Below are 27,559 nucleotides of genomic sequence, written 5' to 3' on the forward strand. Positions count from 1 at the left end.
ATGAGTAAAATAGGGAACAATAGCGTTTCATAGTTTGTTTTTTTCACGAGCACTTTTGCTCATTGATGCTTGCGCTTCCAGGCGTTACATCGCATGAGGGTTTGAATGAGTAAAACAGCGAACCATAGCGTTCAATAGTTTGTTTTTTTCACGAGCGCTTTTGCTCATTGATGCTTGCGCTCCCAGGCGTTACATCGCATGAGGGTTTGAAGGAGCAAAAGAGCGAACCATAGCGTTCCATAGTTTGTTTTTTTCACGAGCGCTTTTGCTCATTGATGCTTGCGCTTCCAGGCGTTACATCGCATGAGGGTTTGAATGAGTAAAAGAGCGAACCATAGCGTTCCATAGTTTGTTTTTTTCACGAGCGCTTTTGCTCATTGATGCTTGCGCTTCCAGGCGTTACATCGCATGAGGGTTTGAATGAGTAAAAGAGCGAACCATAGCGTTCCATAGTTTGTTTTTTTCACGAGCGCTTTGGCTCATGGATGCTTGCGCTTCCACAGATGCCTAGATGCACAGACGCACGTACGCACACACATACAGAGAGAGACAGAGGCACAGGAGCACTAAAGCACAGAGGCACAGTAGCGTAGACGCACGAGAGGCACAGAGATACAGGAGCACAGTTGCATAGAGGCACAGAGAACAGGAGCACCGATGCATAGAGACACAGTTTCACAGAGGTATCGGGTGCACTGGATTGTACACTGGTATAGTAAAACTGATGTATAGATGTACAGCGGCACTGATCGACTGATGTCCACAGATAGCAGAGAGGCACTGATCGACTGATGCACGGATGCCGAGCCACCGATGCACTGAGGCACAGATACACACATGCACAGAGGCACAGTAGCGTAGACGCACGAGAGGCACAGAGATACAGGAGCACAGTTGCATAGAGGCACAGAGAACAGGAGCACCGATGCATAGAGGCACAGTTTCACAGAGGTATCAGGTGCACTGGATTGTACACTGGTATAGTAAAACTGATGTATAGATGTACAGCGGCACTGATCGACTGATGTCCACAGATAGCAGAGAGGCACTGATCGACTGATGCACGGATGCCGAGCCACCGATGCACTGAGGCACAGATACACACATGCACAGAGGCACAGTAGCGTAGACGCACGAGAGGCACAGAGATACAGGAGCACAGTTGCATAGAGGCACAGAGAACAGGAGCACCGATGCATAGAGGCACAGTTTCACAGAGGTATCGGGTGCACTGGATTGTACACTGGTATAGTAAAACTGATGCATAGATGTACAGCGGCACTGATCGACTGATGTCCACAGATAGCAGAGAGGCACTGATCGACTGATGCACGGATGCCGAGCCACCGATGCACTGAGGCACAGATACACACATGCACAGAGGCACAGTAGCGTAGACGCACGAGAGGCACAGAGATACAGGAGCACAGTTGCATAGAGGCACAGAGAACAGGAGCACCGATGCATAGAGGCACAGTTTCACAGAGGTATCGGGTGCACTGGATTGTACACTGGTATAGTAAAACTGATGCATAGATGTACAGCGGCACTGATCGACTGATGTCCACAGATAGCAGAGAGGCACTGATCGACTGATGCACGGATGCCGAGCCACCGATGCACTGAGGCACAGATACACAGAGGCACAGAGGGATAGACGCACGCACGCACGCACACACATACAAACAGAAGGACAAAGCGAGATACAGATAGAGAGACACAGACACAGACGCATACACGCACGCAGGCATAATAATTTTTTGTTCTTTAAAGGGTTGGATCCGACGCCTCCTGAAGGCTACTATAGGCTCTCCTCCCCAACTCCTACTCAATACGTCCGCGACGTACAGAACGGTAACTTGTCGTCTAAATATCCAAGCTTGGGTATACGGGGAAACCCACCCCCTTGGGCGGATGGACGATAAGGCTGAATTGAGAGGGGGATTAGACTGGTACTAGCAAGTAGTTCATCCCTGAGCGTCTGTTCTCCAGGTTAGGAGCGGCGCGAACCAGCGTCTGTTACCCATGTCAGGGGCGGCTGTACATTTTGTCTTGGCATCCTACGAGACGTAAAACAGCTAGGATGCGTTGTTCCACCGACGACGAACTAGCTGAGCTGTATGGTTAGCCAGATATCCTGAGATATGGAGAGACAATGAGAGACAGAGAGAGACAAAGAGAGGCATAGAGAGACAGACTGTGACAGAGAAAGACAAAGAGAGGCAGAGTGCATTTGATCAATTTTTAAAATCAATTATAATTGAAGACAGACAACAGCTATTAATGACAAATTACAACAACAACAAACAAATTAATGTTCAGAAAGGGTCAACGAGAATCTAACACCATAACTAGTAGGGTACGGACCGCGAAAAGATGTAAATGGCAATGCAAAAGGTATTCAAAGGGAAATTATTCATTTTTATTGAATATGATTACCAACAACTACACGTCGTTTATTTTATGGAATTGTCGAAGAAATATTACTTGCAGTGGTTTGAAGAAAAACTACATCATATTAACTGACTCAAATATACTGAAAAAGATAAAAAAATTTACAGTTATTTTTTTTTATAGAAAGATTCTTTTAGATATTGATTCCGAAGGCTGACTAGAAATGGACATATATAATGGATATTTAAAAAAAAGGGAAGGCTTCAGCTTTTTCTCCAGAGGACAGCACTTGATTAGTTAAAAACAACTCGCATATACTATGCTCAATTTGTTCACATTTCAAAATCGTCTCGCATATCATCATACTCCTGCAGGTGCTTACGGATTGCCGAACCGTCGACCCAGGTTATGAAATCCTCCAGCGTGCGCGGCACTAAGAACGCGAGATCTTCAACCACTTCCACATCAACGCGCACGTGGCCATGCTCGACCATCTTGGTCGCATTGGTTCGCATTCTTCAGATCCCACTTTGTCGGAATTACGCCCATAACGTATAGCTTCTCCAGCAGCAACGCACTCATTTCCGTCCGAAACGGAAATAGTATTTGCTATACAAGCCACCACATCTCATTACATAAGCCAACGGATTTTTAACACATTTCAGAGACCAACGTGGGTTCCGGTAATCTTGAAATGCCGAGATTTATCCATTCTAAACACGTTTGAATACTGATAGGCATCCTCGAAATTACGTCTGGTTAAAATAAAAACGCAGAACCTTTATTACTCTAATCAATTTAACTACTGATTTCTTCGTTTTTTTAGTCATATGATTTTATTTACTAGTTGAATAAAAGCAAACAAGACATCTTTGAGCTAACCCATTTGTTTATACATATCACCAATCCATGGGTCCAATTTTCAGGGTCCTGTCAAAAATGGGGGGGGGGGGTATATATTGAGTTTTTACCAACATTTGTTTTATACTGCGCCTCTCTTTCTGTCGACGTTGCTGTGACCCTTTATTTCATATTTTTGTACAGATTTGACTTGCATCCAAAGCTTATTTAAAAAATGAAAATAATGGCAGAATTAGGATATTATTTTTTCTAAATAAACGATTGTAAATGAGTAATCTAAAATTGTTAAATTATATTAGTAAGTAAAAACCCCATTAGTGTCAAACCAATGTTTATCATAGCGTCTCTAATAGAAATAACCGATCTGTTAACCTGTATAACCTATGGCTTACATTGTCAAACGTGTTGTTATTCTGTCAACAAACTAATAACACATTTTTGCAACAATCTAGTTGAGTGAAATTTAATCTCGATCCCATAGGCAATCAAATTGATCGATTGATGCAGAGTATAGTGCGGGTGCGTCCAATGTCTGTGTTTGTCCTTTGAATGTGTATTTAATTTAGTGTGTCCTGTCCTTTCCAACGTAACACGTATCTCATAAAATAAATCAGTAGTTTTGTTCTGTACGCTGAATGTGTTCAAAGCTTTCCCGGTAGCTAACTGTATTATTAGTCCCGTCCGTACTAATTTGGTCATCGAGAAAACGCATTTAGTTAGGCATGGCGTCACCCTTCCGATATACACATGCGATTACTGCCAGGTGAGTGTTTCTATTTGTTAGAGTGATTGCTGTAGCATTGACCTCTGACCATATCGTAAGTACATCAATTGAATCTAAATAAAAGTTTGCACGCGGTGAGAACCATACCACGCCCACCAGCATCTTTCAACGACAAGATATGCACACGCAACATATCTCCACGGTATACTGAATGTACTGCATCTTCGCGCTGTTTAAATAAGTATTTAAGCATTTGAAGGATATAATGAATTGTTTTGTTTTCGTAACTATTTTAGAATTCCGCTTTCATTGAGAACACGGGGAGAAATTGATTTAGAAGAGGCTAAACTGCAGCATGAAAGCTATGTCAAAACGCTGCGTGATCTGGGATTGGACGTTATTGAACTACCCCCGGATGAAAATTTACCTGAATGTCCATTTGTTGAAGACTGTGCTGTAGTTTGTAATGGAATAGCATTAATTTGTCGTCCTGGCGATCCCCATCGGGTACCGGAGGTCAGCTGGCTCTCACACAGGAACTACGAATATTGGATCTCAAGTTACTAACTTTCGTTTGCAGGTCGAAGCCGTTCGGGCTGTATTAAAAAAAGAATTGGATCTTCCATTGGCTGAAATTGCCGATCCGAACGCTAGACTTGATGGAGGCGATGTGCTTTTTACGGGACGTGAATTTTTCGTTGGACTCAGTAAATGGACTAATGAGGCCGGAGCACGGGCTGTCGCTGCGGCATTTCCAGAATATCCATGTGTTCCGATTAAGGTATAGTTGTACAGTTTTGTAGCTGATCTAGATCAGATGGTTTGTTTGTACTGTGTCCTACTAAAAATCAATATCTCTTGAACGCTGTTGTCGTTGCTGGGCGTTTAATCTCGAATGAAATTTATAATATATCGTAAAGCATTGAATCATTAGTGTAAATATCCATTGGTTTCATAGCACCTGTGTACATCTTATTAGAATAGTTGAGTAGAGTGAAAAACAGCAAATAATGTACTTTGGAGTACCTTTTGCAATGTCTTTTGTGGTTGTAACTAGTAGTCTTAGGAATAAACGTAAAAGTCATATTTTACGCGTAAACTTTGTAGAATGCATATGTTAGATATAATGATCTTTGGGACGCTTTTTATATTTGCTATACACCTTTTATCTTTAATTTTACTTTCCTGTTCTCACTTTCCTGTTTCTCTTTCTCTTTTTCTCTTTTTATCTACATCGTTACCTTACTTCTGGTTCCTAAATTTCACATTTCCTTGCTTCCCAACTGATACTAACACCCTGCAATTCCCTATACAATAATATCAATCTTCGGATTAAATTGCACTGTGTGCACCACTGTAATATAGGTAGCAGACGTAGACGATGTGGTGAATCCTATTACGTTGGATTTAGTCAGTGGAGTAATACAGGTTGATAATAACTTAACGATTATAGAAAAAACAATCCATTTTTTAAATTTATTACTCATTTATTTTTATTGTACTTAATTATTTTTATGTCTTATATTATGTTTCGAAAGCGACATGTTCATGTATCATTTATTCGCTTTCTTACATAATTTAACGGTACAAAATTTATGCAGTCAAAATAAAGGATCAATGATTTTTTCCCATTACAACCTATTGTTGTTGTGAAGGGTATTTATTTTTTACCCAACAATTATATTTTTCTAAACATTATGCTGCGAACGACACGGTCTCTTAAACAGTACTTGCAAATTTTGTCTCTTTGTGGTACATAAAATAGTATGTTCTGTTGCTTATTAAATTTGAAACAAAATTAATCAGTACGTATAAGCGACCCTGCGTTATGAATTCTTGTTGTAATAGAACACTTACCAAGGTGTCCTTTCAAGTCTTTGTGTAACTCCTAATTAAGGAGATTGTAAATATTTGCCAGATATAATATTTCTATTTGTAGTTTGCAGACTAGTTTTTGTTATATATAATTAATAATAGTCAGAAATGTCATAGTATTGTAGCTTGTGATTTTGTTTGGCTGGCTTTATGAGCACTGAACGATGTGCATCTGAATAAATCCTGAGCAGCATCTCACAGTCGATTATGTTTATTTAAGCTTATATTTGTCAGCAACATTACACTGCTTGGTTTGCTTGTCTTTACAGTTTTTAATGCTGATGCTCACATCTATAATTTACATTAACAATTTGTCATCTTTTGCGTGTAATAGGTTACTGAACATCATCGCCTGAAACATTACGTGTCGATGGGAGGACCGGATGTACTCTGTGTTAGCAGGAATAAAGAATCACAAGAGATATTAAAACGAATTGAAAGAGAAGCTACCTTCACGTACCATACACTGACACTTCAAGAAGAGGCGGCTGCCAATGTTTTATACATAAACGGTACGCTCGTTACGAGATCAGTAGATGAAATTCCACTTTCAACACAGGTAATATTTCTACAATATGCGATCATCTTTTATCCATAATGAAATGCCTTTTTTATTTTGTTTTCTGCAATCTTCCCAGATTATATCACAGAAAATTGATACTCCACGACAAATGCTATATATGTCCGAACTGGGCAAATTTTCCAATGGTCTTACAGCCTGTTCCATCCTGGTGAAACGTTCCAAGCACATCAAAAGTCTTTGAGCACAGAAGCATCTCCACAAGCCAAGGTTGTGTGTTTTTAGGTTTCTTGTTTGTTAATAGGTATTCTATAAAATCCTCAAGCTTCAGTTTTCCAGATGCGGCATTTGTGTTGCTAACAAATCGGTTGATGATTTATAATTAGCTAACTCCATGACCCATTATCGCTGATTGTAAATTTGAGTGATAGGCTTCGCTAAAATATGTGTAGTATGGTTGTACGTATTTATATCTAAATTAATTTTCACTTTTTAATTGTAAAGACCGCTTAATGAACATTGCTTACTACTGTACACGTAAAACATTCTGAATTAACGCAAATTTGATATTTTGTGGCTATTGAATTCCATCGCTTATATTCATCGATACTAGTCACCCACCCGGTCATGTATTCCATGCTGTATGTACGTGCACGTACAGTCGTAGAATATTTTGAAAAAATAGTTTGTTTATCTGTATTTATTTCAAATTGAAACATCCTCTCTTAACCTTCCTATTCTCTCAAATCTTAACTACTCTCTATTCTAAAAAAAATTTTTCGAATGATACTGAACATTTTTCTTGTAATAGAAATAGGCGAAGTTTAAAGAAAATAGTAATAAAACTAACAATAAACATTCAAACGTGTTCCCAAAAATGATTAAACAATTAAAGATTCCAAAAGAAAATATGAATTTTGATGTAAACATTATTCTCTAGAAACAATGAAAAACAAAAGCATAAAAACGATATTAGTAGCAACTTGATTATGAAGATTGAAAAAAATAAGCATCGTCCGTGTACACGCTCAATTAATATAGCTTAACTTTACGAAGCATTTTTAAAATGCTTTAAAAAGCATTTTCATTTCTTGCAGGTTAACCAAAACATTAACTTCATTGTTTAGCTGTCAAGCTTTTGCTTTAAAATGATTCCACTGATCATTTCAAATATTCCTTCAAGTTTCAGAACTAGAGTACAGTAATTTTAAAATGACATTAAAGTTATTGGCGGGTGTCCGTAAGGTTCCTTTTGAAGTATAAAGGCAACGGCATTATTTAATACGCTCGAACCGCGCTTCTGTTTTCATTTGCAATATTGAGATACTTGTACACATCTCATTTTCATTTTATCTCCCAAGGGTTTTCATTTCCAAACTCATCAAACGTTCTAACAAGATGATGTACGTTTTGGTTATTTTTCATATTCTCCTTTTTTATCAGTATTGAGAATAATCAGAGTTTAACATCAATTGCGCATTGACTGGTATTCTTGGAAAAAGAATCTTTTTTTTTAGAATCCGAAGAAGTTTGATTTTTTGTTTGAACAGCGAGACTGACTCAAGTGAGCGACAAAGGAAAAATCGTATGCAAATGAGTTATAATTGTTGGTTAGGCTTACTCAAATCGCCTTAGTTTATCAATAAACGGTTTTGCATATATCTGTGTTCCATCGATGAGTTGTTTTAACGAAAGTGCTGCAGTTGCTACTTCGGTTCGTCGGAAAGAAATAGTTCCAAAAGTACCATGTTCTGGGTACCAAATGAAATCAATCTCACCGAACGATTTATAGGATCTGAAGATTGTATCTTCTTCAGTCGCTGTAAAGGAAGGCGAAGAACCGTAGAAAAAAATGAGGTATGTGATGTTGGTATGTATGTTTCCTTCATCATTTTACATCCCCTCGACGTGCACCGTTGGAGCTTTGATTTATTATAATACTTACGTTGTCGAATTTTGAAGTACAGCGAATATTTTTCTCTGTTGGAAGGCTTTTCCATGTTGAATGCTACTCGTAGACGACGTCCTGCTATTTTGATGTTATTCATTTTTAACGCTTCAAATGCGTGTTGTCGATTCTCATAATTGAAATAGATTTCGCCGTATCGTTTACGCCGGGAGAAATCAATATTTTCCAGTCTACCGTATCGTGCAAATCTGTCTTCAATCTCCCTCTCAGACACTTTAAAATTAACGTTTCCAACGTATATGCTGTGCTTCCCATGGTTCGCGTTGTATCGTCCAATGTTGTATATGTCTCTTTCCAACGAATATCCACGCTTTGGTGTAGAGGATCGTGAATCCCTAGTTGGTGATCTAGTCCTACGCCTTTTTGATCGTGAGTACTGGGGAGATGAAGAACGAGACATTCGCGACCTTCTCAATGGTGATCGTGATCTAGACCGAGCAATGTTACGGGGTTTCGAACGTGAACGTGAACGTGTTCGTGATGCAGATCGGTAAGGCGAACGAGAGCGCGATAATGATCTTTTATCATGGTTATGCTGCGAAGGAGGCGATGGAGATGCGTCAAAGGAGCTTCCTGTATAATTGACATTATCTGGCATACGTAAACGTTGTTTCACTTCCAGCTGAATTTGAATATCACGTTGCTCACGATTTAATTCAGCAAGCAGATCTTTCAAAGCTTCGACTCGCGATCCCTTTCGATAGTCGAACCGTTGGCGCAGTGAATCCAATTCTTGAGTAATAGCAATTTTTTCCACGCGTATTTGCATATATCGTTCATGAGCTAAACAATCAGAGGGTGAAACAGAACGTGTCTGCTCCGAAACTATCAATTGCTTGATAGGATACGTTACATTGCTAACAGCTGGACGAGTGTTGGTCCGTTCATCTGTCGTTCGCGATGATTGTGATTCGAAATGTTGCTTTACCGAGATACGTTCCATTCTAACTGGTGAGGAGCGCTCGGTGCTTATGTTAATTTTGGTTCCTGCGTTGATTATTTCTTTTGTTCTTGCTTCTGGCGAACTTGATCTTTGTTTGCTAGATGAAGGCAATAGAGCTTTTACGTTAGCTTCGTCTTGTTTCAATTTTTCAAGTCGACGTTGTATTTCCTGTTCCTTTTCCTTAATGTAGCGTTCCATTACTTCCAGATCATTCAGCTTTTCCTGGCAATCTGATTTGATGTGACGTTTTTCGGCAATAACGTTGCGCAGGTCGCCAGCAGTTGCATTCTGTATCTGTTGTGAGTTGCTAGTTGATGCTTTTGGTATGTCCGAGCGGCCCTGCTTAATTTCAATTGTTTTTTGTTCCGGCTTTGGAGACGTTTGTTGAACTGTTGGTGCATGGTTATCCGCTTCCATATCGGAAAACATATCCGACAGCAGTACTCGCCGTCTGTCTTGTTTCGGTTCGCCATCTTCGCCATCTACGTTGGAAGTACCGTCTTTTGTTATTGTAGTTCTCTGAGGATCATACCTTTTTGTTATCATATCTTTCATGCCTGTAAACATTTATTAATGATAAGCTCTCTGGAGCATTAGACTTTGGACTTGATAGAACTGCCGTAAATTATGATGTAGAATTATCACCACTATTAACAACACTTACTGTAAACTTCGATCGGTTGACGATCAATGGATTTAACCAAACAAGCTTTCTGAGCTCCCTTCAAATCACGGAAGATGACGATGAATTCATTTGTACCTACTTTTTCAGCGAAATACAATCCTCCGCATCCAATAAACCCGCGTGCTATACGCGCCACAGTAATGTTTTCTTCTAATAGAAACATGAAACATTCTATCATTATTATTACATACTACGTGTACATGCATTGTAGCTTAGTCAATGGATTTGGCAATGCATATGCAATATATATATACAATTTATATGTAATACAGATGACCTTTTGCTATTAAGAGTTATGGAGTTCTTACAAAGTTAGACTTACCTGAGAGTACTTTAACCATCAAAGTTTCTACGCAGTCCAGTTTAGGGCTTTCGGCAGCAATATGCTTGAAGATTAGTTCACCATTGAACTTACCCTTCAATCTGATAGCACGAAAGGCTTCCAGATAGTTGGAAAAACTTACGTACACTTTCCAAGTATTCGCATCAAACTTACTAGGCTCATGACGCATAGCTAAAATATTTCCAGCTCGCTTAAAGTAGCTTTTGAGATGACCAAATTTAGTGTCTTTCGGACAATTGTACAGGACCACTGGAAACAGCAGAAAAGTTGTTGAAAAGTGGTTGATGTCGTAGCTAAAAATCTCGAACAGTACCTTCGAAGCTATACTTCTTCTGATTGGGATTGTGATAGTGAGGATCGTGACCTGTTTTGAATGCAATGTTATTTGTTTTTTCTTCTTCTTCTTTAGCTTCAATATTTGCCAAATAGTTTCCTTTGTCCGTTCCTTTTAATTTTGTTTTAGCTGCTTTCTTGAAGGCTAGTAGATTTGATGTGAACTTCAGATAACCTTTTTGATTAACTGACTGGACAGCAACTTTGTAACCAGCTATGCAATTGATCTGGCATGCGTCTACCATGTTAACAGGATGCGCAAAGTGCAGTATTGTTGGGCCGTTATTGCGAACTTTTTTTTCAACATACAAGACGTCGCCAATATTTGCAAATGCTTGCGCTATTTCGTCGTATAGCACATCTGAAAACGTTAAAAAAGATTCTTAACAAGTGTTTACCCAGTATGAGTAACAACATGCAGAGCATCATGTTGTTTTTTACGTAATAATATTGTAGTTTCTTACGCGAAGATATATAGCTGACCAGCACACTTTGAGATTTAAGTGGCTGGAGCGCTTCTCCCGGAATTGTCACGAAAATGGTACAAGTGATGTTGGACAATTGCACCTGCCGTCGAATGCAATTTAGCGCCCGATGATATGATTCTTCGTCATGGTACATAATCATGTAAACCTTAGTGAAAATTGCATTTAGGGAGATTCCTTTTTCAATGCTTCGAATGGGTCCGAAGTTTTGAAAATACATGATTACGTCCTCATCATACGTGTCTCGCGGAATATTTTCTACTTTGACTACAAATGCATAAAGAAATTACATTTTTGGAAGTTGGTATATGAATCTATCGTCCTCGCAATTACTACCTGTTAGTTTGTTGGCTGATATAAACCGTGGTTTACCGAATCGAACATCTCGACGATAAAAAAGAACGGGATTGTATTCTTCTTCGTAAAAATGCTGATTTGTCGTTGGTTGATAATTGTTCGAGTCGTTTACGTTAAACTGGCACATCGAATCATCATCAACATTGTCGTAATAACGCTGATCTGATATTTGATCGCACTGGTCTCTTCTGGGCTGAGCATTGTGCTGAACGTCCTTACTATTTTTTGATGCATTATCATAATATTGTTGTTTGGCACGCAACAACTCGTTATAAACTCGTGGTGTTTTGTAGCTATCAAGATCCTCTAATCGTACCCGAACATCCTCGTCAATAACCTTCACCGTAACTGTGTGCTGTTTCAGTAACGAATTATCTAGCTTACGCTGGGCCGCGTGAGCCGCGGATCGCTCAGCAAAACCAACGAAAGCATAGTAGTTGGTAGGAATTTGCACTGCTTCAACATTTCCATATTTACAACATGCCTCGAATAGATCTTCTTCGCTTGTATCTGCCTCACCACATGGGATAAATAGCATAGAACAATGTATTTGGAGAAGAACTAGCACTACTAGATAAATCGTTTGTCGCCACTTACCGGAGGATGTATTTTGTATCACTATCGTGTAGCCAGCCAGAAATTTTCTATCATCGTTCGATAGAAGAATGCTCAATCGATGCGATTGAAAGAGTGTTTGATCTAAGCTGCAAGCTTCCATGGCTTGTGCCGCGTTTTCGAACATAACGAAAGCAATTTTAGTGCGACAATCGTTCCTGTTCTCCCGCATGAACGTTGACCCCACAACATTTCCCGAAGACCGGAGGAAATTATGCAGTTCCGCCGCCGTCGTTTGCTTGGGAATGTTAGAAATGTAAACCACCGCATCGGTATCCATGGTGGAGAAATGCGTAAAGCCAGTAGATTGACACTATTTCCAATCACTGTTCGTAATGGTGTCGCAAATCGACGAAATGTTAGCTTACTGTGTCAAAGTTAGGACAGCTAGCTGTTCAGTTTGTTATGCAATGCTGTTTGTTGACACTCCGGGCCTACGAATGCAATCATCTCATTAATCGGTAGGCATTAAATTAAATTAGGACACTAGGTAAGCTTTGTCCTCTTCCCTTTGCACTCGTTACTTCAAATTTTTACCATTTTAAAATATAATGTAATGTCGCGATGCGGAAAACGTATCACGTCACTGTGTCAATTTGGTACCATCCAGCCTTAACCAAGAAAAAAAGTAAACAACAAAAGGTGTATCTCTGCAAAAACATGATCTGTCAAATTCGCTCATTCGTTGCTACCGGAAACATAAACATCCAAGGTGTACGATGTTTTATTCACAAAAGTGAAAAACCTTCTAATAATTCTGATAGTTTAAAAGCTTTCTTTACTTTTTAGTCTGCATTCCTTCGAAACCATGACTGGTAAGTTTAAGTGTATGTTGATCGTTGTGAAACTGCCATCATCCGGTTTTGTATCTGCATTTTCCTCATTCTAGGGAAAGAACATAACGATTATTATTTTGGAAACTTATCTAAATCTGCAACAGAGGAAGAGCTTCGTAGGTTTTTGACTGACTATGGTGAAATAATTGGCTTCGAGTTTCGATTGGAGCAATGTACATTCTGCCCTACGAAGATTGCATTCATCATGTTTGCAAACGCCCTCTCAGCTTCGACTATCGCAGAGCTAAATGCAAAAAAATTTCTGGAAAAGCGGCTTTTTGTCGCACCCACAAATTCGGAAAAATTCTTCACACCCCTTCTTTCCGTTGTAGTCCGATATCTCAACGAGCGTAAGTAATCAGGTTTAAAAACTTTTTCGTCTGTTGCTACATTGTGGTTGTGTCTTTACCGGAATCATCTAGACATCACGGAAGAAGATCTCTACACATATTTTCATTCGATTGGTCCAGTTGTGGCGGTACAAAAGCCTATGCATAATTATGCGTACGTATTGTTTGAAGATAATGCGTCTCTTAAGCATGCATTTGCCATGAAAGATTTGTTGAAGGGCATTAAGCCATATATTGTGGCGGTGCAAAGGAAAATTGGCATGTTTCTGGAACATAGGATACCGATTCCGTATGCAAGCATTCGGGCCAAATGCGATAAACTGGATATGATCTATGACCCCGCATCAGAAAACGAAACCACCTGTAAGTTGAGTATTAACAGAAGAGAAAAAAAATACAACTAAAACTTGATATCAATTTTTTAACTCATTTTTCTGCGCAAAGTACTTATCTCCAACATTCCTCGAGATACTGAGGAAGATGATGTTCTCGATTTCCTGGCAAAGTTTGGAAAAATCGTCGATTGGGAAATGCAAAAGTCGGCTATTTGCGTTATGTCTCAAATTGGTTACGTGACGTATCAGCACCCAAAAATGGCGCGCTATGCGTTCATTTGTGGGCCTTTACACTTTCAAGGTTTTGGAATGGAAGTGTATAACCAACGGCTGCGATACACTTCACAAGATTCAAACCAAACCGTAATTATAAGGCGTACGAGCGTTTGTAAGTAAAGACTCAAGCTGTTTTGAAAAAGTTTATTATAATGTGCTTGTTTACAGATCTAACTAATGACGAAATTTTTGAAAAATGTTCCGAATATGGGTTAGTCCAGTATATTCAACGCATAGATGCCATTAACTACAATACTATCGTCCGGCTGGATTCGGAAAAGGCTGCTAAAAAGCTCATGTACATAACTCGCATCGCCGGGGAAGATGTACAAATGCGATTGTACACAGTTAAGCAGTATCTGCAAATAACCGTTGCTCCTATTGACACAGACTCTCGAAAACCTCCAAAACGGTCTCGTAAGGTGTCCATGCTAATGCATATCAACGACATTGAGGACCGTAAAAATCTGGTGAAGTTGCCCACCGAATTCTTTGCGCCGTACTTAAGTCCGAATCCTAACTTTTATCGAAACGAAGTTCAGGTTTGGAACTATCCACCCAAGCAAGGTATGGTTGAATTTAGAGAATATTTTAAGAAATATGGCACCGTCATCAATTTAAGGGAATTGAAAGAACCTGGTGCATCATCTGGGGTCATTTATCTTAGCTTCGATACAAAGCTAGAAGCGAAGCGAATTTGTAAATTGAACCATTCTTTTATGTGTTCAAGGCGGTTGTTAATTTTCATGGCCGACCAATACATTGTGTATGATCCGAAGCTTTGCGTAAAAGTGAGCAACCTCTCGGAAGAAATCCTCGATGAAGATGTATACGATCGATTTAGCATGATTGGGCAAGTTAAATATGTGTTTCGTCCTAGAGTACCCGAAGCAGTTGTTTGCATGGGAAATGAAAAGCTGCAATCGAAGGGGTTAAAAGTGCTTTGCGTGGGTAGATTTTGCGTGACTGTTTCGCCTTTATTTGATGCAACAATTCAAACGCAAACCGAGTTGTCACATGTCGATAAATGCGATATGTTAACACTAAACACTACTCCATCAGCAATGCAAAATGTGAATGATCATTTCATGCTTGCGTCATCTGTATCGGAAGGACCTCCCCTTTGGCTTAGAGCTCACATGGGAATGAGGCCAATGTCAACAGGACAAATGGGACCGACTTCCGGCAATATGATGATGCCTGCGCTTCAGACACCGCCGTCGTTCGTTGTACCCGTACCTCAAATGCCCACGGCATTAATCAGACCGAACGCTTTTACACCTTTTAGCGGCTCTGCAGCTAGGTGTACCGGTGCATACGGTTCAGTTCAATTGGGTTCACATCAGATAAGTCCTCGCATGCGAGGCTTAATGCAAACCCTCGAAGCACAGATGATTAAATCTACAAACTTTACCTCCCTGTCAATGACTGACCAGTTTAATTTGGTACGAGGCATAATTGATCAATGTATTAATTTTGCACCATTCTTATCACTTGATGCGGATGAGAAAATTCGCTGCCTCATTAACGGACAAAATGGTTTCCAATACGTAAACATTTTTACGCTCTTTATGTACCCGGAGCAGCTAAAAATGTTAGCCATTATTGAAAGGTACTATCGTAGTACATGTGATCCAGCAAGTGGACCGTTAACCCAAGAAAGCAGCATAACAATGGACGGCGGCCAGCAAGCAACAACGAATAAAACAGTGTCGACGCAGGATTTGCAGGACATATCTACAGCCGACCCAAGAGTTCGAGACATAAACCAGGTTATTGCGAGCGATGAAGCTAACGATGACGAGGAAGCAATACCACCTGCACCATCACCCCCGCCGATTTCGTGTCGTTCAAGATCTGTTTCACCAGATTTGGAAAAGGATCAAAGCTCCGCAAACAGTTCTTTCAACGGTGCAGCCCAAAAGAGGATGTGCCAAGATTCAGTTGAAGAACCACCAAAAAAAAGTGTGAAAACTAGTGAGAAAAAGAATGCGACACTCAAACCAATGGTTTATGTCAGTAATCTTTCTAAAGATGTTACTGAACAGTACATTAATAATTTATTTTCTAAGTATGGTTTGATAAAATCCGTTATCGAGCCCAAAACTCGAAGTACGGACACCAAATCTATGGTTATTAGGTTTAACACAATGCGTCAAGCTAATGCGGCAAAAAAAATGCATTTGACCACCATAATGGGTCGTTTAATTAGGGTCGGTATATACAACGACCAATATAAGGCTCGTCCCGAATATGCGGTTGTCGTTTCCTGTACTGGCTGTAAGTGTATATATGTGCCACCAAAAGTCGCACGCAATCAAGTGTTCTAAATGCTGTGTACTGTGCGCAAAGTGGTGCGACATTGCTTTTCATGATTTATTTTTCTTTACAACAGTGTATTCGGAAATAGCCATATACGAGACGTTCAAGTCCTGTGGCAAAATAGGGTATTTGTGGACGCGTAAGCTCAAAGAAAGCGACGTATGCGTAATCGACTTTGAGGACTCAAAATCTGCAATTGCGGCTCTCAAAATAACGTATCTCCACAATGGAAATAGATGCAAAGCTACTACTTTCACCGTCAGTTCAAAGGTAAATGTCTTTCATATTTATACCAGACACATCATCGGAGAATTTAAGAAACCGTTTACTGTTCATCGACAGCCTCCCATGGATGACCTCGAGGACTAGTATTAAGTATAGGACAATAAGTTGTAATCTCTATGAAGCTTGTATAATGTTAGGAACTGTGTATAAGCCTATGCTGTAGATGGATGATCAATCGGAACGATCATGAACAAAAAGGATAAAAAAGATTGTGACTTTTTCAAACGTTCGATTTCTGATTGTGTTCAATTTCCATATATAAACGTTGATGTTTATGCTTTGAAATCTGTATTGATGAAATACGGCTCATCATACAAAAACAAAACATACTTTTTTCAAAGTGCACTTAAAAAGTGTGCGTTGAATAGAGTGCAAAATAAACAGTTAAAGAACAAACAGTACTGAAGTAATATACTACTATAACATTTACTTTTGAGTAATATTGAACATATGAAAAAAAAATAAAACAATCTTTTTATATGTTCATTATCTACTTATTACGTTATAGCAAATATTGCTTGTAAAATAAATACTAATGACTAAAAAAGATGTTCCTTGATAAATGTTATTTGTAAAAAATACAATCATAGTTTACTTCCGGTAAGTATAAATTTTGAGACTAGAGATCGTATAGCGAATATTGCAAAAAATAATCGTGCTGTAACAACATTCGTCTTTTGCTTCAAGGGGCTATTATTTTTTACAAAGAAGGTGAATGGCCTGAAATTTTTTTAAACAATTGAAATATATTAAAAACAACATTGCAGTCATATTTGATATAGTGACCATAATAAAAAGTGTTTTATGACTAATGGAATAAAGCAATTTAATAATATAAATACTGTTGACCCCATTTAAAAAAAATATAGCAGGAGTAAAAACCACGAAAAAAAATCGTACAGTGTATACGAACGGTTACGACTGCATGAATAGTTTAATTGCTATAACATATCTTATACTTTATTGTTCAACATAAGGACGATGTTAGCTTTCAACCCTTCTGTAGCACAATACCCTGGAGCAACGTCTTTTCTCGGCTCAGTTGTCGAAGTGATATGTTATAAAAATAGGTGATATTTTGAACAAATTTATTCCAACAAAAACAATTTAATCTATTTAATGTGCACCAAGCTAATTTGTTCAAAGACTCAAGTTCAGTCAATTTTATTTAGTTTTTGCATAGTTTTGACTTTTTTTTTCTCTAATCTATCACACAATTAGGATTTTGTTACACTTAAAACTTGAATTATTTGTTTGCGCTTGATTTATCATATTTTTTTCGTTCCGCTGTTGCAGCACTACAACTAATTGTTGTGTCATGTTGCTATTTATTGGTGTGTATCCAGGCTACACGGTAAACAAATGTTTCTGAAGATGAAACATCACCGGTTTCTCGTACCGAATACATACAACATATTATAAGAGACCCCATTGTAAATGCAAGCTGAAACTTTAACTCCACGCCACACTGTGCTAACCGGTTATGTTGTATCCTTTGAATTCTACATAAGACATCGCTTGCAATGGACTCGTAATTCGGCGCATTCTGGCGCGAAAGAAAACTACAAATTTATGCTCTGGCTTAATCCAATGTTGGATATGAATCAACGATAAACGTATCACAGTGGACACATCATCCTTTCTTGTAACGAAAGTAATGTTCTATTCCAGTGGCAATTCAATAAAACTCGCTCCAATACATCGGCGTGTGTGTGTTGCCCTCATTTACCACGAACAATTATAATACTAAACGTACAGCAGACTTTTCTTTTACTTTTATACTTTTTTTTGTTTGTTACTTTAGGGAAATTTTATCCGCCTGCTTACTGCTAGTCACTAACAACGATCTATAATGAAATGGTCATAAGACTGAGAGTTCAGTTTTCGACATTGCATAATGTTAAATGTAAAGGGAACAAATGTATGTTAATGAAAAAAAATAGCTGAAACATAAAAGGAACTTGCACTACTCAAGTTTCACCGCGAATGTCAGACATTCACGGTGTACGAAGAGGATAAGAATTAAGCACATCGTTTAACTTTCTCTTTACTGCATGAATGAATTATCACTTAGATTCATTTTTTATCATGGCATTGCACCGTAAATCTATGCATTAAAAATCAATGCCGCCACCATAGCATAGGAAAAACTGTGCATCTCGGTCTTGCTTCTAAAAACGTGTTTAAATTCGTTGCCGCAATGGAGCTATTGCATCCACTCGGCAGATCCATCATTATCGTTGTGTGACGGTAGCGAGCGGAGAGAAAATGTTCGTTTAAAAATGATGCACATGTGACTGCATGCATACGTTTCGGCAGCCCAAAGCCAGAGATCGTACTTTTTTCAGTAAGTACAAAGGCAGCACGACCGCACATACAAAAAATGTATCCAGCTCAGATAGCACGACATGCGAATATTTTAATCGGGGACAATATGACTAAATGCTTACTTTTCATTGAAAAGTAAACTCAAATTGTAATCGTGTTTCCATTGCAGCTGAAGGTCGGTGAGATTTTTAGTAAGGTGTTAACACCCGTACAAGCTGTTCATCGCATCGCACAAAGAGAAAGGCAATCAATAAAATATCGCCCATTTTCCACTTTTTTTCCTCTTATTGAGTATTTGCATTACCTTTAAGATGTTTTTACGTGACATTTCAATAAGACGTTGGTGCAACCAGGGCCCGCAATGATGGCACAAATTCGGCCGCCAAAGGATTTAGTGTTGATTTTTCAACATTTACGTTCCTGGGCTGGCGAATCAATTGCGATTGCTGCTGTGGTTGATCTTTGTCGTGTTGTAGGCTGGACAGAATGTTCATGAGACCACTGTTTACAGAAAAAAAGAACCAGATACGTTAGGATACGTATTACAGGGAATAACCAATCATCTGTACCTTTCTCTTGGTACATTTCCGACGAGTGCCGCCGAAGCCATCCTATCTGCAGAGGCCATTTCGTCCAGCATCATTGCCTCAATGCATTGATCCATTAGCTCTTCCTCCTCAAGTCGTTGCAGCTCTTGCATATCGAACTCGTCTTCGTTTTCCATCCACATGTACTCCGCAAAATCATCAGTAGCGGCAGAATTCCCTTCGTTTGGCGGAGTACTCACGCTGTCCGCTTCAGAATCATAGGGATCGCTAAATACGGCGGGTGCAGCGTTGCCTCCTCCATCGCCGTCACCTCCGCCACCGTGGGTGAAAACGTTTCCTGTGGTAATGGTGACATGGGTATAGCTGTTCGAGCTGCTTCCTCCGATGTTATTGTCCGGCATCTTCATTTTCATTTGCTCTGTGGCTTTGTGTGCAATGGTGTATTATAGAATTTACTCTGCAATGGAATAAATAAGTGAATCGCTTAAACAAAAAGAATTGGATACCATGATCCGGTAATATACACTGTAAACTTTATAGTAGAATTTAATTCGTTCAAATATATATTCGGACGCAAATAGTTGTTATTTGTTTACTTCCTTCTCAGTTAATTATAGATAGAGTATTTGATGTTTTTTTACTCAACATTTACTGTTTACAAAACATGGTGTGGCAACGCGACCTGAAACCCCCTGAAAGAAGTACTATATTGTGCAAAACAATGCAACAAAATATACAGTTTAAGTAGTTTGCGTGTCACTTGTTGTGTTGAAGATGCAAGGCAGCTTATGCTATCTCAAGGTGAATTGAAATCGACAATTTATCGACGAAGGACATTCTTTGAATAGGAGTGGCCACACTAGCTAATCAGCGAAAGAGTGTTTTTCGAGAAACAGTTTCTTGACCACTTGGAACAATGCCGATTCAATATGTGAACGTTTGTGTTGCAATACTTCTCGTTTTAACACTGTAGAACAAGAGAACCCGGTAGCACCTCCATCTTTCGCTTTTTATTACCTCAAGGTAAAACCCCTTACAAATCCAATTCGCAACGTCGCAATTCAGTGCTACTTAGAATTTTTACTAATCTGAAAGATTACCCAACGTGGGAATTGTAACAATTTTCATTCATGCACTAAATTTGGAAACTATATTGAATTTTACGCGGTAGTCCAAAACTAAGACTCTACACTCATGAAAATTTGTTTCACCTTTGTCCTCACGAGAAGCAATTGAAACGACCTGAAGACTTTGCAGCACCCCTGATGACATGTTAGCACTTTGTGCAATCACTATGGCTAACTTTTGTGGTCATTTCATGGCAACAATGAAATTGTTTTTTTAATAATTGAGAAAAGTAATTTGGTTTAAAATGGCTTAACATCCTTCTAAGGATAGACAATATATTTTTTGTATCTCTTGACACAAGGTTTCTATTTAAATAAAATTAAAATGTTTAAGGAAGAATAAAATTATTCAAAACTAAGATTATCAACGAGATTTAATTGTACGCATGAATTTCATACATTTTTAGTATATTGTAGTAAGTCATAGGTATTATATTATACATTATGATCATCTAACATGATTTTATGTATTTTGACGCTACCACGTAAGGGCTGCTGCAAATCCAAAAGTGGGAATCATTGTGAGGAATCGATGAAATAGTTAAAAAAAATACAAAAAGGAAAAAGAACTAAAATGTATATGCAGTATATTCGTTACATAATAAAGGAAAAATGCAGTTAAAAAAATCGAAAATTAATATACTACAATCAGTAAAGCTTTGTGACAGTAAGCTTTATGTCCCGGTATATGTCAAAAAATTGTCGAGTTGCCCTTCGAGTTGAATATCCCTGACATAGATTAATGAACCAAGTAGTCCAGCATTGATAAACATAATTATGCAGGTAATACCAACGATTCATAGAAACAATTTGGTTTGATGTTACTATATATTTGAAATAATATTTTTGAATTTATTGTAATATTTCTCTTTGCTTTTCAAGAGCTGGAGAGATTGAACAACCAACTTGAGAAGATGATATAAAAAATAAATTATGAATTACGATTAGGAGGGTTTCACACTGGTGGAAATTTCAACATTCAATAAATATTCATTGCAATTAGCCGTAAAACATTCACCATAAGAAAGTTAAATTTACAACTATGAAAAAAGTATAACATATGAAATTAGTTTTTTGTGCAAAAAACAGTCCAACATGTGATTGAGAGCTATTTTGTGTGTGTCTATTTGGTATATGTAAGATTATTTGAAGGAAAATCAAAGTGTCACCCATCAAAAACTTATTTATTATTTCATCTTTTTCTTCTCGTTTACGTACACTAACTTGAACGAGATTTTTAGACTATAGGTGACTTTAATTTGCTCATTTAAAATACCCCAATGTTTCAAATAAAATTTACTTGACAACGATTTTCTTTCAAATTTTGAACAGAACTACGCGTGGCTGTTGGCCTAGGAAAACTTTTCTTGTGTTTCACTATGTGCTTCGAAAAACTTCTGCGTACCCTTAACATGCTCAATTAATTAAAAATGCATATCTTCAAACAGTCATCGCAGTAGAAGCCCATCTGTGGCCTAGAAAATAGACACCTATTTATAGGCGATCGATCGTACAAAATTAGATTACGAATAAATTTTTAACGCAATATCTAAATTGAAAATTCAATGATTCATTCTGTTTTTTCTTCCGGTAGCTAATGCAATTGTGTTTTGTTGTCGTGGCTATTTAACGTGGCGGCGGACCATATAATATGCGGAAATCGTTCAATCAGATAAAATCATTCGTATTGTTACATGCCCGTGTGAACAAACGTTCGCCACAGAAACGTATCAGCAGACAATATCTAGCTTATAGTTGATCACAGTACATAATTTACGTGAATCATAACCATTCCATTAAGCAACATTCGTTGCAGTAGCTATGCGTTTGATACACATATTTCATGAGTACATGATGTAATGATTAAATATAAGATCGTTAATAAAGAAAAAGAAATAAAAAGAAAGAAATAAGATTAAAAAGGTTTTTATCTCCAAAAAATTTGCTGATTTATGTAGTATTGAAACTTATGTTTAATTAAAAATATATTTAAAAATATTACAATATAAGTTATAAAAATTTTAGTTTTAATATGCATGAACCACTATAACATGTATTATTAAAAAAGGAACAACAATTTATCATCTTGCAGCGCAGATTGATTTCGTTTTTCGCCTTTTTTTATTTACTACATCACCAGTGATAACACAGGCGTTAAAATAATTATGTTTCGTTTGCCGTAATTTGTACGGGTTTCGTTTGCAATCTACTCATACAAACCTATTTATTACCCGTATTTAGCATTGAGTAAAATTAGGGAATAAGGCGATAGAGCCATGTATGTGTTCATACAACAATACGGCCTAGAAAATGATAAAAAGTAGCATTGTGTACAGCGAGTTTGAGAGAGAAAGAGTGAAATGTGAGAGCAGCAACAGAGAGACGGGATCAGGGAGAAAGGACAGTTTGACATTCCAATCATGGCAACCTAAAATACATGCTTGAGCAGGAGAGAAAACGAAGAAAGCTATAGGTGTAACCTGTGATCAACGTTTGATGGAAAATATATTACAATCCTCGCGTAGGGTACGTCAGTAACGAAGAAACCCTCACACAGTTCAACAATCCGGCGACCTTCTCCACGTTCAATTGCTATAACTTGGTAGCATGTAGATTTGGTGAACACGATCCTTAGTAGCCTTGGGTGAGGATATTCAAAAGAAATTGTGCGGAAATAGTCGTTATATGTTATAAGGAATTGGTTTACTTCCAATCTGAACTGGTCAGATATATTTTTGGTAGCAATTCGCAGCTATACAAGTAGTTTGCAGCTGGGTGTGTGTTTGTAATAGATAATGAATCTGTCGTTTTTTTCAATAAGTGAAATAGATCCTCAGACAATAATGTCAAAAAAACAATATAATATAATAAGTACATAAAAGTGAATTAAATTATGATTTATAAGACAAATCAAGTTAACTGATTCGTACTGCAGACGCCATTCTGATGGAGGCGCCCAGTATTTTGTGACGAAATATTTTGACTAGAAATTATTATTGTACTAGCAGATGATCTCGTGTTTTAAAAAATATTCTTTGTTAAAAGAATGTTGACCATAATTGTCAGCTTTTTCTGTTTCATTTTATAATTTTTAATGGTCATAGCAGTGGCGCACTGTTTTGAATATCGCCCAACGGTTTCATTCGAGCAACGGCGTAAATCTCGTACATTTTTTTTTTGTTCTAAGATCCAGTTATAATAGAAACAATTCCAAACTCGTCCATTCTCTTTTGAGCCGCCGATGAATAGAGAAACGGAAAATGTTGCGTTTTGTTTCTAGCATGCTGGCATGGCCTGTGAGACCACGACACCCGATAGAGCCATATACCAGTTGCTACTCTAGTAGTATTAGTTAGGCGGGCTTTTTTTAACTAGCAACTCCACAATGAAGCAAACGCTCATTGGGCTGCGGTTCATACATCGAGGTTGTTATGGAAATTGGAACAGTAATGGGTTCCGGAAGGTAAGGAGTCGGAACGGTGGAACGAATACGAAGTCTAATCTAGCCCGCCAGCTAGCACACGCGGGGTGTCGGTTTACGTTTCTGGTCGGTGTGTTTGTTGTACGCGGTTTTGTGACTTGTGGATAGGTTTCTAAAACCGATTGGAAGCTTGCGACCGACTTCCGCCCAACCCGTCTGGTAGAAAGCTTGTTGGTTTTGCTTTCGAGTACGCTTGTTTCTCCAGTCAGTCAGTCGGTTCGTTTGCATGTTCAGCAGAGCCAGAGAATTCAGTCAACTTCGGGCCGCATTTGTAATTATAATCGATCGTGGCAAAGGTTAATGGCAAAGGTATTGCTAACAGTGTATGCCTGCGCTCTAGCCATTGACAAGGATACAGTTGGCTTTATAGCCGTGTACAATCCGTAGGACGCATTACGAATCCAGCGGATTTTAAAGGTCGAATTGTATTAATCTAAAATATTGAAAGTGTTTAGCTTTCCAAGTGTGTTTGTTGTGTTTGATATTATGATTTATGATACACTGTGTGTTATGCATTTGACGTAGCGCTGGTGTTTTGCTAGCTATATAAAAAACGATAAATCAATTGAAATAGGCTACTTCACTGGAACTATATAACCTTCTTGTGGTGCAGACCGCTCTAGAGTTGATACGTCTCATATAAAGCACCACATAAGAACAAAAGCTATAAAAAGTGGAATTATCGATCGTGTAGTGAGCTGCCCGAGCAAAAGTAATGTAAGGCTGGGTATATAAGTTCTAGAATGTATTGAATATATTGGAATAAATGAAAAAAAAAAAAATTTGAACACTAATTAATTAATTAATTAATTAAAAAAAGCACACCCATCGACTGAAGGCGCGTAAAATGGTGAACTGGGATGTGTCGGCATGTTTTGTGTTATCGGTCATCGGGGACCGTTTGAAGTGAAGTGATAACGCCTCCGCATTCCCGCAACTAGTTCTAACGACTGAATGAGATGACAAGCGTAGAAAAACGCGTAAATTTTTGTTGCGATATAAATTTTATCGTAGCCCAACTTGTGAAGCCAAAAAGAATACAAAAATCTAAAGTGATTAAAACATTGTAACTTGAACATGCCTAACTCTGTTCGAATGACGTCGCTGCTGTTGTGATCACGTCTGACATCCACTAAACGATCAGCGACTCTTGTGCAGGAGACAAGTGGTACACTTTAGATGGTACTTGGACTTGCTAGGACTATTACTGGTAAGCTTTGGGAGTCAGGTAGCTCTCATAGATCAAGTTTAGATCAATCAATGAATAGCCTTCCATCTGGTGAACTCACGCATGCCTGTACGGTAGGACGATATTTTTGGAGTGGTTTATATTTAGAACGCTCAAGCAATACGTATACAATTTCATTTTTAGACACCCAAATGTTGACAGTCTGTATAGCATGTTGGCATACAATTATTGATCGTAAACGTGCTTTGGTGACTGGTGTTTGCCGATCATGTGAAAGCCAACAATTTGTTTATTCATTGATCGAACTGGTTAAGCATTATTCAGCGAACCAAAATAGCTTTTGCATCATTTCATAGCAAAGTTAAGTTGACTATAACGACACTCGAGAATGGATTTTCTTGAGGAAAAGTTTACTCCTTATTGATTTCCGATAAGCTTAATGGTGTGTTCTTTGCTCGCTGTAGTTTGCCGGATACACCGCAAATATTATGGAGCCTAGCGCTTTTTACTGTTGAACGGTGCGAGCAAACAGTTTGATTGTGTTTTCAATTATTCACGCAACCGTGCGCATTGCGGTGGAACACTGTTCTATGTGGGCTCATTTTAAACACGATCTTGCGAGAACACAAACCCAACCACTGCACATACCCGACCGCATGATAAGCATCTATGAGCGACGTTTATACTAGTTGCCCAGAATGAGCCACCGTTAATGATCGGTCGAACGCTTTTTCTTTATCATTCGCGTACAAATGGTACTACAGATTAAATGGATGGTACTTCGCATAATTTCTTGCCCGTCATGTGACGGTGGGAGAAGCTATTTGCAATGCCCCGCGTAATGGAAGCAAAACGTTGCCTCCACGTTGGTCGTCGTTGAGCGCTCGAGACTTGGAAATCGATTCCGGCTGTTCGATCAGACAATCGAGTACGGGCGATTACTGAAGCGGTTCCGGCAAAGAAAACGCGCGGTACTGGTACGGGCGGAACAGCTGGAACAGTGTGCGGAACAGGGAACAGCGAGCGAACAAAAAATGGCCAGAACGGGCCGAGAAGGAAGGGAGCAAGGAACGGCCACGCTTGGCGGAAAAGCCGTAAAGTGGAATGCTAACGAGTTCGGTTGTGCGGAATAATTACATTACATTTTTTCGACAGTCTGTCAGCGTGTCAGAAGCCAGTTATGCCGACGTCACATAAGCCTGCGGGCCGGCACGAAAATATATGACGCCATTGTTAAGTGGAGTGGAAAAATAGCAATTCTGAGGGCAGATTTGGTGAAAGGCGGGAGAGAGACAGAGAGAAAGAGTAAGAGGAGAGAATAAAAAATAAAAGGGTCGAAGCATTGTCGGTTCGGGGCACAACCGATCCGTGCGATCCAGGCAGGCGGAAAAATGAAACTCCCGTTTCGGTGTGGAAATGTTTTTTCGCGATTTTGACCACCACCGGATCGATACGAGCCACTGGTCACTACTGACGTCATGGAGGTTTGTGAATGGAATTATTTCGGTAGCGGAAAACACAGCTTGCAGCGTGTTGCATGGCGTGCTTAACGTTGTGAATTGTCTCCAAAAAGTAGACTGTAATGGTACTTAGAGAACCGCCACCTGCCCAAAAAAAAAAAAAAAACAAAATGCTTCCCTCCCCGGGAGTTGGAAAATGAGGAAAGTTTTAGCACTAACCGACGAGGCACTGAGCCTGAGCTCTACCGTTCACCTCCACTCAGACGCTAGTTGATGAATAATTGAGCCTGTCAATCAGCACTACTCTTCAATTATCCGTCTGTGCAGCGGTGACTTTTCCGAGTGAGTACGATGTTGCCAGTTTCCCAAGCACCGTTGCATGTCGATTGCTGCAATGGAAGCGAATCGATTGTCGTACGTTGCTTCATTGTAATTGCGCGGTGGTACAAAGCTGCGATTGCCATCAGGTGTCTGCACCACCGCCGGGTTGTAGATAATCGATGCACGAGCAACAGTGATTTGGAGCCGTTTGGTCACAGTTGGTCGTTTGGCTGCAGATGACCGATCGATAGCGTAACTGATAGCGTGTTGGCGTTTAAAAGTTGAACCCGAGCAGAAAACGGTTCCAGCTTGACAGCCGATCTAACCTGCTATTTGGTTAATAAATAAGCTATTTAATTTAAATTATAATCAAACGCGCGATTGCATTGTGCAGGATGTGCAACAGCAAAAGCAAATGGTAACGGTTGTGTTGAGCACAACGTGTATGAAGGTTTTGTTTTTATGCTTTCCCAGCAAAAGGAGGCAGAGCTTTTACCACATGACGTACCGCATGGCATCAAGTACGGAACGGGACCTTCTAATATGAAGCTTCGGGCTCTTTCGCTTGACCCCATTCCGAAGGTGCTACGTAGTCAA

General features: G+C 39.0%; 4 protein-coding genes across 4 annotated transcripts; 2 read left to right on the forward strand and 2 right to left on the reverse strand.

Annotated features, from left to right (window-relative positions):
• Window positions 1-3,977: 3,977 nt before the first annotated feature.
• Window positions 3,978-7,230, forward strand: LOC128721621 (N(G),N(G)-dimethylarginine dimethylaminohydrolase 1). Its single transcript, XM_053815390.1, has 5 exons — window positions 3,978-4,018; window positions 4,276-4,495; window positions 4,560-4,760; window positions 6,189-6,413; window positions 6,493-7,230. Exons 1-5 carry the CDS (start codon window positions 3,978-3,980, stop codon window positions 6,616-6,618), a joined length of 813 nt encoding a protein of 270 aa, XP_053671365.1. The 3' UTR covers window positions 6,619-7,230.
• Window positions 7,231-7,991: 761 nt separating this feature from the next.
• Window positions 7,992-12,387, reverse strand: LOC128721620 (uncharacterized). Its single transcript, XM_053815389.1, has 8 exons — window positions 12,087-12,387; window positions 11,469-11,999; window positions 11,112-11,399; window positions 10,628-11,008; window positions 10,294-10,563; window positions 9,951-10,121; window positions 8,320-9,843; window positions 7,992-8,194 (listed from the first exon to the last, which is right to left on the reverse strand). The coding sequence occupies exons 1-8, from the start codon at window positions 12,382-12,384 to the stop codon at window positions 7,992-7,994; spliced, it is 3,666 nt and encodes a 1,221-aa protein (XP_053671364.1). The 5' UTR covers window positions 12,385-12,387.
• A 525-nt stretch (window positions 12,388-12,912) lies between these two features.
• On the forward strand, window positions 12,913-16,700 carry LOC128720208 (uncharacterized). Its single transcript, XM_053813869.1, has 7 exons — window positions 12,913-12,919; window positions 12,994-13,290; window positions 13,363-13,653; window positions 13,735-14,013; window positions 14,070-16,181; window positions 16,297-16,493; window positions 16,566-16,700. Exons 1-7 carry the CDS (start codon window positions 12,913-12,915, stop codon window positions 16,590-16,592), a joined length of 3,210 nt encoding a protein of 1,069 aa, XP_053669844.1. The 3' UTR covers window positions 16,593-16,700.
• A 934-nt stretch (window positions 16,701-17,634) lies between these two features.
• On the reverse strand, window positions 17,635-20,526 carry LOC128730276 (polyadenylate-binding protein-interacting protein 2B). The gene is made up of 3 exons (XM_053823315.1): window positions 20,402-20,526; window positions 19,406-19,841; window positions 17,635-19,337 (listed from the first exon to the last, which is right to left on the reverse strand). The coding sequence occupies exons 2-3, from the start codon at window positions 19,795-19,797 to the stop codon at window positions 19,166-19,168; spliced, it is 564 nt and encodes a 187-aa protein (XP_053679290.1). The 5' UTR covers window positions 19,798-19,841; window positions 20,402-20,526; the 3' UTR covers window positions 17,635-19,165.
• Between the last annotated feature and the right edge of the window lie 7,033 nt (window positions 20,527-27,559).

This window comes from Anopheles nili, chromosome 2, assembly GCF_943737925.1.
Source record: "Anopheles nili chromosome 2, idAnoNiliSN_F5_01, whole genome shotgun sequence".
NCBI lineage: Eukaryota > Metazoa > Arthropoda > Insecta > Diptera > Culicidae > Anopheles > Anopheles nili.

What these genes read in the sequence shown, in the direction of transcription:
- LOC128721621 (XM_053815390.1), top strand. Translation starts at nt 3,978, where the DNA reads ATGGCGTCACCCTTCCGATATACACATGCGATTACTGCCAG. An exon ending in ACACATGCGATTACTGCCAG is followed by an intron (nt 4,019 to 4,275) that starts GTGAGTGTTTCT and finishes TAACTATTTTAG; the next exon opens with AATTCCGCTTTCATTGAGAA. An exon ending in AAATTCCACTTTCAACACAG is followed by an intron (nt 6,414 to 6,492) that starts GTAATATTTCTA and finishes CAATCTTCCCAG; the next exon opens with ATTATATCACAGAAAATTGA.
- LOC128730276 (XM_053823315.1), bottom strand. Translation starts at nt 19,797, where the DNA reads ATGAAAATGAAGATGCCGGACAATAACATCGGAGGAAGCAGCTCGAAC. An exon ending in GGAAATGTACCAAGAGAAAG is followed by an intron (nt 19,338 to 19,405) that starts GTACAGATGATT and finishes TTCTGTAAACAG; the next exon opens with TGGTCTCATGAACATTCTGT.
- LOC128721620 (XM_053815389.1), bottom strand. Translation starts at nt 12,384, where the DNA reads ATGGATACCGATGCGGTGGTTTACATTTCTAACATTCCCAAGCAAACG. An exon ending in GAAGAAGTATAGCTTCGAAG is followed by an intron (nt 10,564 to 10,627) that starts GTACTGTTCGAG and finishes TGCTGTTTCCAG; the next exon opens with TGGTCCTGTACAATTGTCCG. An exon ending in TCAACCGATCGAAGTTTACA is followed by an intron (nt 9,844 to 9,950) that starts GTAAGTGTTGTT and finishes AAATGTTTACAG; the next exon opens with GCATGAAAGATATGATAACA.
- LOC128720208 (XM_053813869.1), top strand. An exon ending in AGTCCGATATCTCAACGAGC is followed by an intron (nt 13,291 to 13,362) that starts GTAAGTAATCAG and finishes GGAATCATCTAG; the next exon opens with ACATCACGGAAGAAGATCTC. An exon ending in ATCAGAAAACGAAACCACCT is followed by an intron (nt 13,654 to 13,734) that starts GTAAGTTGAGTA and finishes TTCTGCGCAAAG; the next exon opens with TACTTATCTCCAACATTCCT.